This window comes from Coenobita brevimanus, chromosome 61, assembly GCF_032717465.1.
Source record: "Coenobita brevimanus isolate Jiangsu-jjx chromosome 61, ASM3271746v2, whole genome shotgun sequence".
Taxonomy (NCBI): domain Eukaryota; kingdom Metazoa; phylum Arthropoda; class Malacostraca; order Decapoda; family Coenobitidae; genus Coenobita; species Coenobita brevimanus.
Genome location: NC_137014.1, coordinates 1,818,688 through 1,834,662, shown reverse-complemented (window position 1 = coordinate 1,834,662; position 15,975 = coordinate 1,818,688). Strand labels below are relative to the sequence as shown.

The window sequence follows — 15,975 nt, the reverse complement described above, 5'->3', positions numbered from 1 at the left end:
AGTGTGTGTGTGTGTGTGTGTGTGTGTGTGTGTGTGTGTGTGTGTGTGTGTGTGTGCGTGCGTGCGTGTGACATTAGCCACTAACTGCATGATGTGGTATGTTGGTGAGGTCACTGGCTGACATCATCTGTTATACTATAAGCAGGTTTTACATATTCTGGAATATCAGAGGTGATACGTATCCTCTAATTTAAGTTCTTTGTGTGCATTTCGGTGTAAGTGTTCACCAGCAAGCAAGAAAAATACACAGTTTGAGTGCACAGCAGATACACACATGTGCACCTTATAGAGAGAGGCTGCATGGCATGAACACCAACACTGTAAAACAAGGGGCCTATTCTGGGATGGCAGCTGTCTACCTTTTTGCTGGTTAGTCTCTTCACTCCTTTGATGTTTTAGTTTATTCTTGCTGCTTCCTGATGGTTTTGTTCAACTTTGGAGACCCTTTTCAGGGTGGAGGGGTTAGATACAGCCTTCATTAACGCCTTCACAGCAAGAGGTCTTACCAAAGTTATATGAAATCATCTGGTGGTTACCAGAATTGCTAAAAATGAAAACCATGTCATTGGATTGAAGGCGTTAATCTGTTCTGTCAGGGGAATGTTGATTTTATTTTATTTTTGATGCTACATCAACATCAAAAACACAGCAACAACAGCCAGGTAGCTCCTCCCCCTCCCAGCTTAGGAGTTCACCTTGGTATTGACAGAGCCAAGAAAGGAAGTATATAATGCTTCCAGTAATTATAGGGCCAAATAAAATTGTTCACTAGCAGCACTATCAAGTGGAAATCATATCACTGTAATGAAGAGGTCAGTCCCTTCATTACTGCTGCCTGCAGACATTACAATTTCCAAGAGAGTTCTTTCATTGAAAGGCTTAATGAAGGCTATATCTAACCTCCCAAGTTTGAAATTCTTCCCTTACCTGAGTAAAATTGCCTAAAGTTAACAAGAGTGAAATATTAGAGTACAGTATGTCATTGTGCTGAAGTGATTAACTCCTTCAGTATGATGGCATCTTTGTCATTTTTATTCTCGTTATCACCAGATGATTTTATTCAGACCAGTGGTGATGTTTCAGATGGAAAGGGATTGGTGTAGCCTTCATTAATCCCTTCCCTGCAAGGGTGTTCTCTCAAGGTGAATAAATTAATCCTGTAGCAACTAGAATGAAATAAAAATGACGTACTTGGGTTGAAGGGTGTAAAGTCTCTGCAAGATGTCATGCTGGGTAGTATTCTGGTTGTATTAATGAACAGCAGATTATTCATGTTATGTAATAATCGTCAGCATTGTCAATATTATCATTGGTAGCAGTGCTATTGCCATTATTTTAACCATCAGTATTATCATTACCAAAATCATCCATCTGTTATCGTATCACACAGCCTTAATTCCTAGAGGTATGATCCAGAAAGAAAAGAAAGAGAAGGCACAGAAGCAGGAGAACTAATTGACACTGTGACCAGTGAAATGAGGCATACAGTCATTCATGCCTCTTTCAAGCTGTTAAAAACTTTACACTGGCTCAGAAGTAAAACCACCTGAATTCGTCTGCAGTAGCTCTTACTCAGTCCTTTATTGCCCCACCAGGAGCATAAGGACCAGGGACCAAACTGAGGCAAGTGACCAGCCGCTCACCCAAGTGGCAGTGTAAGAGTAGTAAACCCCAGTCACACTTTGAGTATAAGCCAGCCTAGGCCACATATGGTTACATTGTCCTAACCCACTAGACTAACTGGCATCCACTTGGTTATGTGGTTATGCATCATATCAGAGAGAATCAGCCATGGACAGAGAAACATAACTAGCTTCTCTCAGTTTAAGAATATTAATAAGTAGAAGAAAGTGGGAGAGAGAGAGAAAAGTATACAGGCTGCCCTCCACATTTTCAGGGGTTAGAGGACACATACCTCATCGAGTGTGGAATTTCCATGAATGTTTGGGGCACCCTCTTGTAAATGCCTGTACAGCCACAAATCACCCCCTGTGAGCAAGTGTGCACATACTGTGCCTAATAAACCATATGTGAGACCAGAAAGCAGCATAAAATATCACAAATAGTAACAGACCAACTGTATAAAAAAGTTTAATAACAAATAAATTTTGATTGGGTATGGCTGTACTAAGGGTAAGTATGTACCTGGTGACTTCCACAGACTCCTGCGACTCTGCTTTCGTTCATGTTAAAAAATTTTCCAGCCACAGCATAGCTCATACCTTACCTACACTTGTCCATCAGCTTCACCTTCTCCTCCAGTCTCATCACTTTCTTTGCACATTTAGGGGTGCGCATACCACTAGGGGATGTGGGACACTTGGGGCCCATTCTTGCGGAACAACACAGACACATGTGGGACAAAGTTATCCCAAGTAAATTGCACAATTGGACGCTAACTCACCCACCTAATAGCACAGCAACGCACTTGTTACCTTTGAACATGTGAGAGCACAATTATTGGGAACAATAACAAAATTATGGGAGGTTTGACGTGGCGGCATAGAGGCAGCGAAGTGACTGCAACAGCGGCAGGACACAGACTGAGGGAGAGGCAGAGGAGCGTGGGAACGCAGTGGTTTGACGTGAAATGATCCGCGAGCGTCCGTACTGCTACACTTTGCGGCCGTGAAGGGAATCTTGGCTCCACAGAGGGGCAATCCAAGAATCTGCAAGACCCGTGAAAGTTGAATCCATGAATGTGGAGGGCTACCTCTATATATACTGAACAACCATGGGGACATCATGCAACCTTGTCACATGCCTACATTGATTGTGAACCATTCACTTAGATGCCCATTTACCCTTACACATGCCTCACTACCATCATAAAAACTCTTGACGGCTTCTAGCAGCTTACCATCCACACTGTACATGCGCAATGCCTTCTACAATACTTCTTTGTCCACCTGTCGTATGCTTTTTGCAGATCCATAAATGCCATAAACTTATTGTCCTTCTTACACACCTTCTCCACCGTCTGTCTCACTGCAAATATTTGATCCACACATCCTCTGCCACTCCTAAAGCCACCCTGTTCATTACTTACTAGGATTTCTGATATCTCTTGTACTTTCTCTAAAATAATTCTTCCATATACATTCCCTACAACACTCGATAGACTTATGCTACTATAATTCATGCACTCACTTTGTGCACATTATGTATCCTGCTAATAGTCTTGTTCATCAAGCTGCTGAGCATAGATTGAACTGTGTTTATTCTTAGTGGTGCCAGTGCTAGATGTGCCATCATGATAATCCCAACCCAAATCCCCACCTAAATAAGTTGGAGATGAGAAGCAAAGGAAGAGAAATCACCAGACTAGAACTATCAAATAGCATATCCAGTGAAATGAGTCCCATGAATCATTCCCACACATCATCCCACTCTTAAGAATGTTTAACAATTGTTAGTATTGTTTATATTGCAAGTGAAATGTGTGATAATGCAACCAGAAGAATCCCAGACATGATACAGCAGTTAAACCTGGCCCAAAAACTGACTGCCACCCTCACTGAACTTGGCTCATAGTTGTGTTGCTGATTTCGGTGGTCTTCGTCATTGTTTCCACCACCAATAGGTTGTCCATTTTATTATTTTTCAGGATGGTGTAGGAAGGTTGCAGTTTTGTATTCAGCTCACACGTTTAGAGCCACGTGGTGATAGAATAGACGCTGAATTCTAGAGACATGAACAGCATATGTTTTGTTGGTGCACCTTCTCAGAGGTTGAAGGTTTTAGTGACACCATAACTATCCCACATGCACAGATCGCTTGACTGCCTTTTTAGTCATTGTTTTATATACAGGGTACTCTGTGTTTAGTTTATTATTTTTATTACAGTATTATTATTATTGCTACAGATAGTAACATATTCCGTAGAGTGTTTTTAAGTTATATGCAGGTAAAGTTGTGACACGATCTTGAACAGGGCTCCCCCACACTTTGCTAAACACACTTTCATTCATTGTTTTGTATATTCTCTTTAGTTTCAATTATATGCAGGGGGAGTAGTCCCACATTCCAGAATTTCTAAGGTTTAGTTTACACAGTGTTACGCATACATTGCTGAACATATTTTCATTGTTTACATCACTGTGGTCAGCTGTTGCGCTACCCTCGGCTGCACTACCTCCCAAGGGCCAACCCCATACCTTGCCTCGAGGTAAGATGCGCCCGAGATGCTGTGTGTGTGTGTGTGTGTGTGTGTGTGTGTGGCCGCAAGCTTACCACCGCACCTCCCATCAAAGCGCTTGACCACCACCACCACCACCCTGATAGATAAACCCCTTCAGCCTTAGGGCATCATTTATATTTTGTTCTTGTTTTCTCATGATAATTTTTTCAGCTTAAGGTAGACTTTTGTAACTGGAGGGGTTAGATATGTACAGTCTTGATTCATTCTTTCAGAACCAGGTGGCCCTCCTAAGTAGCAACAAAAATAAACTACAAAAGATGTCATTGTAGTGAAAAGGTTAAACTAAACACTGTGATGGCAATTTTTTGTTATTTGTCTGTCTACCTTTGTGTAGTTTTATGTTGCTTAGTGGAGACCACTTTTGGGGGAGCTTTTGTTGCTGTTGTGGCCCCAGGCTTGTCAGAATGTGAGCTTGGTAGACTGCAGGCAGAAATTGTCTTTCTCCTGCAGTCCACCATCCTCTTTTGGGGGGATAGGGAGGGAGCTGAGGGACACTGTAGGCTGTATACATGTATAACTCCACCAGTCAGAAAGGTCTTCTCCAAGCAGACTAAGATTGTCAGGTGTTACCAAGAATAAAATTTTGAAAAATGCCTCTTTTGTACTGGTGGGGCCAAATACCCTAGTTTGATATCTTTTGTTAGTTGATAGATAACACACTTGCACTACACAGTTATTCTAAGTTTCACCCCTGTATTTTTTGGGTATGTAGTAACTTTGATATCCAACAAGCATTAGTAGAGCATTGTTTACCTTGTGAACAGTTTTTTATTATAAATTATACTACCATTATAATTTTCTGCTTGTTTACTCTTGGCTTTGAAAAGTGCCAATATATTAGTTTTTTAAAGTCAGAATGTATCTGCTCATAATTATACCATGAAATACTGGTATATTATGAGTTGCATATGTCTACATTGATATTCAGTAATGCTATTCATTAACCCATTCTGCCTGAGGATGGCTTTTATTTCATTCATGCTCTCCTGATAATTTTATTTTGTTTAGGACCAACTTTGAACGGGAGGGGTTATTTACCGCCTTAGTATAATCCTTGCCAAGACAAGAAGCATTTCCCAAATTGCGTGAAATTTTCTGTGAGCAGCAAAAATAAACTGAAAAAGTTGTCACTTGGATTCGAGGCTTCTCATTCCATTGATGTATTTTTATTTTATTTACTGTATTTATTTATTTATTTATTATGTATTTTTTGGTTTGTTCTTGCTGCTTTCATATGCTTATTGAACGTAGAAGAAACCATTTTAAATGAAGGGGTAAATGAGTTTTTTTTTTTTTTTCTTTTCTTTTCCCCCCTCCTCCTAAGCTGTGTAAAACCATCAGAGGAGAGCAAGGATAAAATGAAAAATGCATCATCAGATTGAAGATGTCAGTGCCCTAAAGCCTTCCCTGTGTGCTCATTTTAAACCTCTTGAACGTCCTTTCACTTGGCCTGTCATCTCTCGAGCTGGTTGTGGGATTTTGGCCGTCTTTCTCCTATGGTCATGGTTGTGTTGTAGGTGTTGGAGGAGGCTTTGTAGCTTATCTTTGTTAGCAGTCTACGCTGTATATTAACCGTAATGTTCTTTTGTATGTTACTTAATCATTCAATACACGTTGCATGAGTAACATATAGAAGGACATTAAGGTATAATGTACAGATTAAATAACTGAAGAAGAGGCGATATGAACCTTCCAATGCCACTTGGAATACGGCAGTTAATTCTCTGTAGCTGGGGTCTCTGACTCGCATTTTTAAGACCTGAGTTCTTCACACATTTCTGCCTCTTAATCTCCTTCAGCCAGGTAACTGTCTTTGTGTTTTATTCTTGCAACTGTCAGACACATTTTTTTCAGCTTAGCAGTACTTTTTGGACTTGAGGGGTTACACTTTGTTTTCACGGACTTTTTCACCCCTAAGACATCATTCCAGTGTTGAATAAAATCATGTGGAGTTGGCAAGAATAAAATAACTACATCATTGGACTGAAGAGGTTAAGGAGCTTCTCACTTGGTATCTGTTTGGGGTTTGCACCGTGGTTCCCCTTCTCGGCATACTGTAGGTTTTTTCAAGTGTTGAATGTTTGGGCTGTCACTGTGATCATCTGAAAACTTGAATTGTGAAAGGGAAGGTAAGCTCTCAGTTTTTAAGTTTTGATATAGGAGACCAAAATGAATGTCGGGGCCACTCAAAATCATCACTGACTGTACTGTGTAACGTGGGAAGCACACTCCAGGTTAATCACATTAAAAGGCTCAGGTGTGCCATAAGTAATCATTGATCCTTGAATCCCTTCTTGCCCCATCAGGAGCATAAGTTTTTGAAAGCAGGGATCACCTGTATCTAGAAATTACTTCACAAACTTTTAGGCTTATCTTTCCCCTTCGCCCCAAAAGTTTTAAGAACAGTTCTCTCAGTCTAAAGCCATTCTCAGTCTCTCGTCTCTCTCTCTCTCTCATGTCCACAGCGTGAGTATGTGACAGGGAGATCTCATTATAAGTTGGGAATGTGTTAAAAAATACCAACTTGCTCATACAATGAGTACTGCAAATTAGTGGAAGCTGGTAAAGCAGCCTTATAGTTAACAATGCAGCTTCAGTTGGCCATTTTATATTTTATTGCCAAAAGAAATGTGAGTAGGAATAAACTTATAATGAGGACTTACTGTATTTTTAACTTGGTGGTGGAGGTTGCAAGCTCAGGTAATGTTTGTTCATCCTTTTGTTGCAGGTAAAGGTAAGATGTGTTGACCTTTTATATTTACAAAGTGTTACAACTCATTTTGGTAGATGTACTTTCAGCAACATAAGTCTTGTTACCTCTCATGCATTTCTTTTCATGAACTTTGTTATTTAGTTTAGTAAATTCAAGCCAGTGGCACTGTTGATGGTGATGTATGGCCAGGTAATGTCATCAGTGTCAGATGCTTTGAATTCATGAGGCAGATTGTCAAAAGTTCATGGTGAGAGAAACAGGAGAGAAATTAGGACTTTGTTGTCAGCTGTACAAATGAACTGTATTCCATAGTGTATTTGTGTTGTTCTTTGTGCCTGAAATTAGAAGATTCATTTGCATAGTTATGTTTTAGTTGTTTTAAGGTGTTATTGTTTTAGTATTCAGTAATGCATTCATATCTTTATTACAATACTGTATCTTTTAGTTGTATTAGATTCTGTTGGAGATGTGGATCTTGCTATGGAAACTGGTCCAGGTGTTTGATGCTCTGATGAACAAATGCCAGGCTAATGGAAATACCACTTTCTTTAAAATTATGACCCCTTTAGTCAAGCAACATCTTTTTTGTGAATATTCTTCCTCCCCCTGGATGATTTTATTCAGTTTAGGGGAAAACTGTCGAGAGTGGACTGGTTAATGGAAGTTATATCTAATTCCATCAGTTTGAAAAGTTCCTCTGAGCTTAATAATAATTCTAGGTTGTGAAATGAGGTAAAAATGATGTCCTGGCAGTTGTAAGGGTTAATGAAGTAATGTATGGAGTGCAAGAGCAACAGCTTACATGCCATTCTTTGTTTATCATGGTAGTCAAACACCTGGCTCCAAGTTTTGAAAATATGGCTCCAGAAAACCTCAGCTATAGATGATAAAAAGCACTCTGGCTCAACTTATAGATACATGTCTTAATTGTCAGTGAGGGTAGTGGATGTTGGTGGGATATAGAAAATTTATTTATAGGTACTCTCACAGTCTAAAGTTCACCGACATTTCCCTTTTGGTTGTGGTGATGGAAGGTGCTACATGAAATTACTTTTATGTTCTAGCAGTATGAGGTATACAACAAATGCATTTGGGGGGGGGGAAAAAAAAAGGAACTGATATTCAGAGAGGAATGAGAAATATGCAAAACAGGACAAAATGCTGGCAGAGGATTGTTGGTGAAGTTTTGCTTGTGAAGGTACAGTACTCTAAAAAATGGTTAAAAACAGGAAAAGATATTAAAGTCTGTGTTTCACCAGTGTAAGAAAGTAAAGGGAAAGGAATATATGATGAAGAAATTTATATGGGATACCAAAAGGTATCTTAGTAACGTGCAAATTAGGATAGGTAGAACAGATCGATTTTGTGTTGTGGAAACTCATGTAAGATAAAAAACTGTAATTTTAGTTAGTATTATGTAAGGAGATGACTGGATAGTGTGAGCATTGTGGATCACTAAACAGTTAGGTTGGTGTACTGGTAATTTGTCAAAGTAAAGAATGTGACCAAAGTTGAGCACCTGAGGCTGTGTTCTCATGGTATATGAGGCTTTCTAGCACTTCTTTAGTGCTAAATTTTACATGTTTTGCATACATCATAAACGAGATCACTGATATGCCATATGTGGAAATAAACTGGCAAGGAAGAGATGCAAGGGAGCCTCCAATGCTGAAGTATGGCCATTAGTGTCATTTAAAATCTGTGACTGAGGACTGGAGTCATGTGGTGCATGTAGCAAGCATGAGCATGACGAGCATGTGTGTTGTAGAGCATGAGGGTGGGTCGGCCCAGCGGGGTAGCGCACCTGCCACCCCTCGCTCCCCTGCCACACCTGCCACCACACCTGCCACCACACCCGGCGCAGGGCGAGGCAGGCCTGCCTCCGCCACACTACCCCCACAGTCCTCCCTTTCTGCCACGCGTGAGTACCACACTGACGCCACACTACCACACTGTTTATGCCACAGTAACAACCACTGCTGCACCCACTGCCATAACCACTACTCTATTGTTTCCCCACAACTACAGTACTGTCACCAAAACTACCACCATCACAACCAGACAACCACTACCATGTCCTTACCACTTCTCTGCAACTACAGTAATCTGTCATTTAACCCTTTGACTGGTGGGATTTCACTTGAGGGAGTGAAATTCTCTGGTGTCAGCTTAAAAAATATTCCTAGGTGTTCCAACAGCAGAGAAAAGGTTATGTGAGATAGTTTATGAAACCATTGAATGCTAGGGTATCTCAAAGCTGAATGAACACCTTTGCCTTTTTTTTCTTTTTTTTTCCCCCACAGGGATTTTGAGATATATAAAGAGGATTTCTTTTTTTTAAATAAATTATTCCACTAAAATTTACCGTAATTTTCTGGTTAAAATGATGTCCGACTTAAAAAAAAAAAAAGCTGTCAAAATCTGTGATGTTGGAGCTTCTCGACTGCCAGACATGTCATTTGGTATAATGGTAAACTCAAAGTCATCTTTTTATATTCTGTTTTCTAATCTTTTCCACTTTTATGCAGCATAAGCAAAACAGAAGCTTTTTACATGTACTCAGACCCCCCTCCCCCTTAAAAAAAAAAAAAAAAAATCTATAAACACTTAAATACTGTAATACAGTACTGTACTTTTATTACAAACACACATCTTGTACCACACGCTTTGACATACTTCTTGTACCTGATGAAAATGAGAGAATAAAACTGTGCTCCTGTGATGGCAACACCTCAGTATTGCCACCTCCTGATGAGTAAACCATTATTGGGCTCCCATTACTGGCTTGCAAATATAAAAAGTCCATAACATGTATATGTGCCACTTGGTGGCTATAGACATTGTTTTGGTGGCATGTACACATGCCACCCGATGTGGAAGGGTTAAATCTTGTGGTGTTAGACTGGACTGAATAAAATACCCAAGAGCACCAGCTTCAGGAAAAGGGTTAAACTGCCACTAATCACTAGATAACCCACTACAGCGTTACTCTGTCATAGTGCAGTTCCAGCCAATCTCTTATGCAGTTTTTGGTCGGTACAGCACTCTACACCCATTATTACAACATTATTTCCTCCATATTAGTACAACTGTTATCACCACCAACAAAATACTACCAATACACAAGGCCCATAGTAATATATCGGGCTATCTGCCAAAAATTAAAAAAAAAAAGAAAAACACGATCAAAGTTTTGCTACCTTTAAGCTGTCCTATCTTCGTAACCGATAGAGTTATCTTGATAATTTTTTTTTTGTATAGATGTAGCTTCCTTGCAATAACCTCATTCTTGTGTTATCTACGAGTATTCATAATGATATTGTGTGATGAAGCAAATTATCGTCTACCGCAGTCGGACTGAACCTCTGATAAACTCTTATTTGACTATTATCAACCACAGAAATATTAAATAGAATTTAAAAATACTTCTGCATAATCAGAATGGTGTGTCATACTACTGATTACAAACAAGGTGGCTATGACATTTTAGTATTTGGACTTGATTTTAGCAGTTTAAGGGTCGGATAACTTTGAGTGGGTATATTTAAACAAAAAACACGAATACCTTCACAAACAGCACGAAAAAAATAATAATGACAATAATAGGTTTAGTAACATAATAAGGAAGCATTCAAGGTAACCATATAACCAAACCATACGTGCTCCCTATGTGTCAACAAGTGGGTTGGTGGAAGGTTAGTGTCCCTCCCCATAAAACAACTAACTCAAAGTCAAATGGCCACCCCTTACGGGATTATGGTGTCTGGCAGTAGATAGATTCAAGGTAAAGGAATAATGTAGGAAAGACCCCAAACCCAAAAAAGTTTGACAATAACCAAGAAGACAGTATTCTGTAAACATAAAAAACATAGACAGTATTTTGTAAACATAAAAAACAATAACAGTGATATTGTCAATAATGAAAGTGTAAGATAAAAATAACATTAACTGTATAATAATAATAATGATATTAGTGTTGTTCATGGCGAGAGAGAGCGGCAGACTGAGGGAGAGAAAACTGTATGGTGACTCACGACTAGCTCTCGTAACCCACACAGTACGCAACTCTGCTTGTGATTGGGCAGCTTCTGAGTATGGCGGAAAGGTACACATATCCTGAGCTAATACTAAGATCTCGATTCATTTATGGTGTATGTCCACTAGGCCCATAGTTCAGGGCTACTTGGTAGAAATTTTGACCCTACTACTAAAGGTATACCAGGCACTGCTCCTGTCTCCAGATTTGCCACAATCCGCTATACAGCTGTATTAGTAAATTTCGACTCAGTATGCTGTCTGTCTATAAAGCCCATAGGTATGAGTTACTCGATAGGAAATCCGCCTTAGTATACCGTGCCATGCTTGTGTGTTGGAATGTCACAGCTCCCGCCACATCTTCATCCCAGATGGGCAAAATTTAGTGTTACTTCACTGTATTTTCGACCATATTGCTGGCTGTATTCTGGGACCCCAATACAAAGGAATGTTGTGGAAACAATATGGCGACGATAGCTTGAATTTGGCCACGGTGGCGTATAGCCCGGTCCATTACTAGGCGCCTCACATATAGCCACTGCCATGAACCTGTACACTATCAGCACCCTAACTACAGTCATTTCCATAGATTCCACACTACTACCACATCACTCCCAACACCATCACCACCCACTACACCACCCTCATCCCCACTACTACCACAGCCACTACATTTCCACACCACCACTGCAGTTGTGTGGTGCTAGTAATGTAGTTTGTGTTTTAAGTATACCTATACTTAGTTTGTTGTGTCCATATGATTTTTGTAATTTTTGAGATACATTAATTTAGTTAATAATTTGGGCATTTATTATCTTACTTTTTATATGCTTTTTGCTAACCCACTGGAGGTAAGTGCAGGTGCTTAGCTGTGGCCAGACCAGGTTTAATATTGGGCCTGTAGTGAAGATATGGTCTCCCCCCCCTTCTAGGTTCACACTCCTCCTGGCTCAGAGTCTCTACACTACAGGTTAACTTAGGAAGGAATAAGTGTTTCACTTCAGCAAAATCCTTGAAATAGGGACAAAGCCTTTGACTCTTGCCAAGAGGTGAACATTTGGCATATAAACTGCATCATTGAAGTGTTTCGATGATGGTGGCGATGAATGAATATTACATAATGTTTTGATGATCTTAATAGTCTGGGTTTCATGCTGTCATAATAATTGCCTTTACCTTGATCACTCTGAGAACCACCTAGAGCTGTAAGTCTTATTAGTTGTTTTCACTAAGAGTTTTGAGCACAGGTATGAATTTATCTGCTTTTCCTTCACTATATACAACAGTCATTTGCCTTCCATATTTTCCCATGCCTCTTGTGATGTCTTTTTCACAGTATTAGTTATCATGTCACCCAAGGACCTGATACCTAATCCACTTCCAATGTGTAAATGTTGCATATCACCTCAGATTACTGTTCTAATGTGGGCAAAAGTTTCCTGCTAGTCCCCTCCCAACATTGTGCCCTGCCTTCCAAATTTCTCATTCCCTACCTAAATGAGAGTATCCATTTTTTATTCTCTTCAATGGGTTTCGTATTGCTAGCACCTAAAAATATTTCATGAAACCTTCCATCACTACAGCTAGCAGGGAAAGATTAGCGAATGTTTGATCAGGATAGTATTGTACTGCAGCAGGGTTCATCAGCATATGAACCACAGTATAACTTGATCCCATAGTCCTCTCATACTTCCTAGGCTAGCTGGCATTTAGATATACCCTGCCAGGAGGAGAGACATGAGCCAGTACTGGGGTTGTGACAAGACATTTGTAAAGCTACAGGTCATTATTTTCCTTCTAGTACAGTTCACAGAATCTGGGCTTCCAGCTGCACAGATAGATGTAATGTAGTGGTTACAAGGTACTTTTTATGAGATGATGAATGAAGGGTAAAAATGATAATTTATATAAAATTCTTTCCCCTTCTTTTTGTAGGGTGAATTTACACTGCAAAAGGAGTTTTATGTTTTGTTTGTAGATGTTTTGTGCACTTTGGAGCCCAACAATGCTTTAGTATATCCTTGATTTAGCAAACCAGGAGATAAATTGCTTTGAACAAATCCCTGATTTATGAAATAGTGACTTTTTGTGCTACAGCAGGGATTTGCCAGATTCTTCCATATGAAGGAATTGTTTTGAAAACATTGGTGAAGTAGATACTTGCTAAATTATGGATATTTAGGTACAGTACTTCCTTTACATCAGCAAACATACTTTCAGGACAGACATTTTAATATAATATGTATTTCAGATTTGCCAGCTAAAGTGGCTTACAGCATCAGCTGTTATAACCAACCAGAATTGCTATAAATGTTGACTCACTGTGAGGAAGATTACAGTATATAAAAATGTGTATTTTATATCTGCCATTTGTGTTTTATACTGTATAATGAAGATTTCTAATGTATAGTAGTTACAATGAAACTTCAGCAACCTACTCAAGATGGTTGTTGCAGTGTGGATAATTTGTCAAGACTGTAAAGCTTTCATCATGCACAGTACTTACTCTCTAATCTAATTAATTATTTCCTCAAGTCTGGAGTACAGGGCAGTCACCTCTGTCTCCTTATCTTGCCATATCAGTGTTTACTTCGCAGTCATATTTCCTAGTCACTGATTATTTTTGTCAGTTGGTTCATGTACTTATTTTTGCAGTTACATTGCTTATTTAGTGCTTATTATTTTGAAGCAGTTCAGAGCATTAATAATTCAAGCCTGTTATTTTGAAGCAGTTTAGATCTTTAACAATTCAAGCCTATCTTGATGCTTCATTCAGTGATAAGAAAGTATATCTAAATAAAGCCTATTATGTTGCATAAATATATTACTGAATATATATATATATATATAATATATACACACAATATATATAATATATACACACACACACAGTTCAGTATTTTTAAAGTTTATGGTAAATATATTTCAGTGCTCAGTGGACTGACTCATGCTGACCAGATGATTGTAAAAACATTTAAGATTACATTAATTTTAAATACTCAGAGTGCTTAGGTACATTTCTGTATACTCTACTGTTTTCACTAATACGCCACTTATTTGTTAAGTAGTTTCAGTTGAAGACAGTGAATATCATTGCTGGTGTAATGTTATAGAACCAAAAGTTTTTTCTGCTTTTGCACGACGTGTGGCATGCTTTAGCTTGGCATGATTACTGTAGAGCTTGTATGATGCACTGATGTTACAAGCTGCCTGTTGGTAAGAGGGCACAGTCCTTGCTATGGCTTTGTAAGTAAGTGCGCCACAGTGGAGAATATATTTCACTTTCTATGAACTGCTTGACACTATCCTGGCACTGGGACGTTCCAGAGATACTGTACTGTACTGCACTTCCTCGACCCACTATACACAGAATGTGTTTCTTTGCCTGCTGTAGCAACTCTTACTCTTCACAAGGTTCATTTACTCTGTTCTGTTCTCCACTGTGGCTCACCTCATCCAGTGTTCTGAACCTTGTGTTGTTCCTGTTCTGTCTGCTCAGCCCCCACTCCTGCTAGTAAGGAGTCGCGACGGAGGGTCCGCTCTCGATCGAAGTCACCATTCCGCTCTTTCCGCTGGAAGAAAAGCAAGGCATCTCCATCCGAGGCACCGGGTAGTGCGTCTGATGATGAGTCAAATCTGGAGAGGGCTGCAGGTAATGCTTCAATCTGGATGAGGGTCACTCCAAAAAATTTTATCTCTTTCCTTAAGTGACCTCTCTTCTTCAGTGGAACCTTCTGACAGCAGTGAGATTTGGGTGCGTACAGGATTCGGTTGTTGAATTTCTGAAACGTTGTGTAAGAAAGGATGATGCAAGACTCGGTACTGTGTAACTTCAGGAAGGATCTGAGTGACAGACATCTTGACAAGATTAGGTACAGTAAATACGCTTGACACACCTGACACATGGCACAAGGTCACCAAAAAAAGCCTTGCTTGATGGTGGCTACAAGCAGAAAAAGCACATTTCATTGCTGGCTGGCAAAGCATATCTAGCATACAGTAATTTTTTTTTTTTTTTTTTTTTTTTTTTTTTTTACCTAATGGGTAAATTGCGATTCACCAAATATAAAGACGAAAGAGGTACAGTCAGCAACTAAATTCCTGTTTCCTCTCCTGCTTTGCTTCCCATGAATGTTAATAATCAGTCTTCTGACTCTGCAGCAGCTGTCACTGATGACACGTTTAGACTGTAAACCGTCATCAGCGTCATTTGCTTTGGATCCATGAGACTTATCTTTCAGTTGCATGGAAAGTGAGTGAAGGTGACAGGACAATAGTTGCCAATAGTACAGTACCTGGAAAAATTATTAGTATTGGTCACCTCCCCTAACATAAACTCCCCAAAATTCACCCTCCCAGTGGCCCCGACGTCTGTCATGTTTGCTGCCACCCCCTCCGCCCCCGCCCCCACCAAGGAAGGTATGATTGGCCGTCCAGCTCATGCCGCAACACTAAACTCTTCGTTTCAGACCCATTTCCCAAAACATCAGTTTTTCACGTAAATAAGGTCCAGTTTAATCCCTTCAATCCAGTGGCATATTTCTTCCTTCAGTCCAGTGGCATGTTTTTAGTTTATTCATACCATATTTACAGGGTCATATTCAGCTTAGGAAGATCTGTAGTAGTGAAGGGGTAAGTAAGGCAATGTCTGACTTCTCCAGTTTGAAAGGTCTTTCCTAAGCTGAACTGAATGATCTGAAGATAACAAGAATGAACTAAAAAGGTCCTCTCAGGGTGATGGGGTTAAAGTTCATTCTCTCTGTCTGGTTCCATGTAAGTTGATCCACTTAAGTACCGTAGTCAGGTATCTGCTGGCTATACCGACATATGAATTGACACTGCATTAACCCTGACTAGGATGGAACGGACAAATTACAGAATCTTGAGAATAACATCCCCTTCTTCCTGTCGGGTAGTGGGAATGGAGCTAAGTGTAGAACTTACTTTTGCCCTTAGCTTTCCCATTTTACATAAAAATAATAATTGTGAAGGACATGGGTGATGTTGCAAGATTATTTGTCCATCT

The 15,975-nt window shown here is 39.6% G+C and overlaps 1 protein-coding gene across 8 annotated transcripts in view; it reads left to right on the top strand.

The window, feature by feature from the left end:
* The window catches only part of beta-Spec (spectrin beta chain), a 185,982-nt gene that overhangs the window by 148,745 nt on the left and 21,262 nt on the right, over window positions 1-15,975 (top strand). For 3 of the 8 annotated variants that reach the window (XR_013898048.1, XR_013898047.1, XM_080275468.1), the window contains exons 14-16: window positions 4,109-4,168; window positions 8,683-8,835; window positions 14,449-14,601. The exons of 1 other annotated variant lie outside the window; for it this stretch is intronic. Coding sequence is in view for 5 of the 7 variants with exons in the window: in XM_080275468.1 (XP_080131594.1) it covers window positions 4,109-4,168; window positions 8,683-8,835; window positions 14,449-14,601 (366 nt within the window). In the remaining 2 variants the exon portion in view is untranslated. The remainder of the gene's footprint in view (window positions 1-4,108; window positions 4,169-8,682; window positions 8,836-14,448; window positions 14,602-15,975) is intronic. 4 more of the 8 variants (XM_080275470.1, XM_080275469.1, XM_080275471.1 and 1 more) reach the window with 4 other exon arrangements.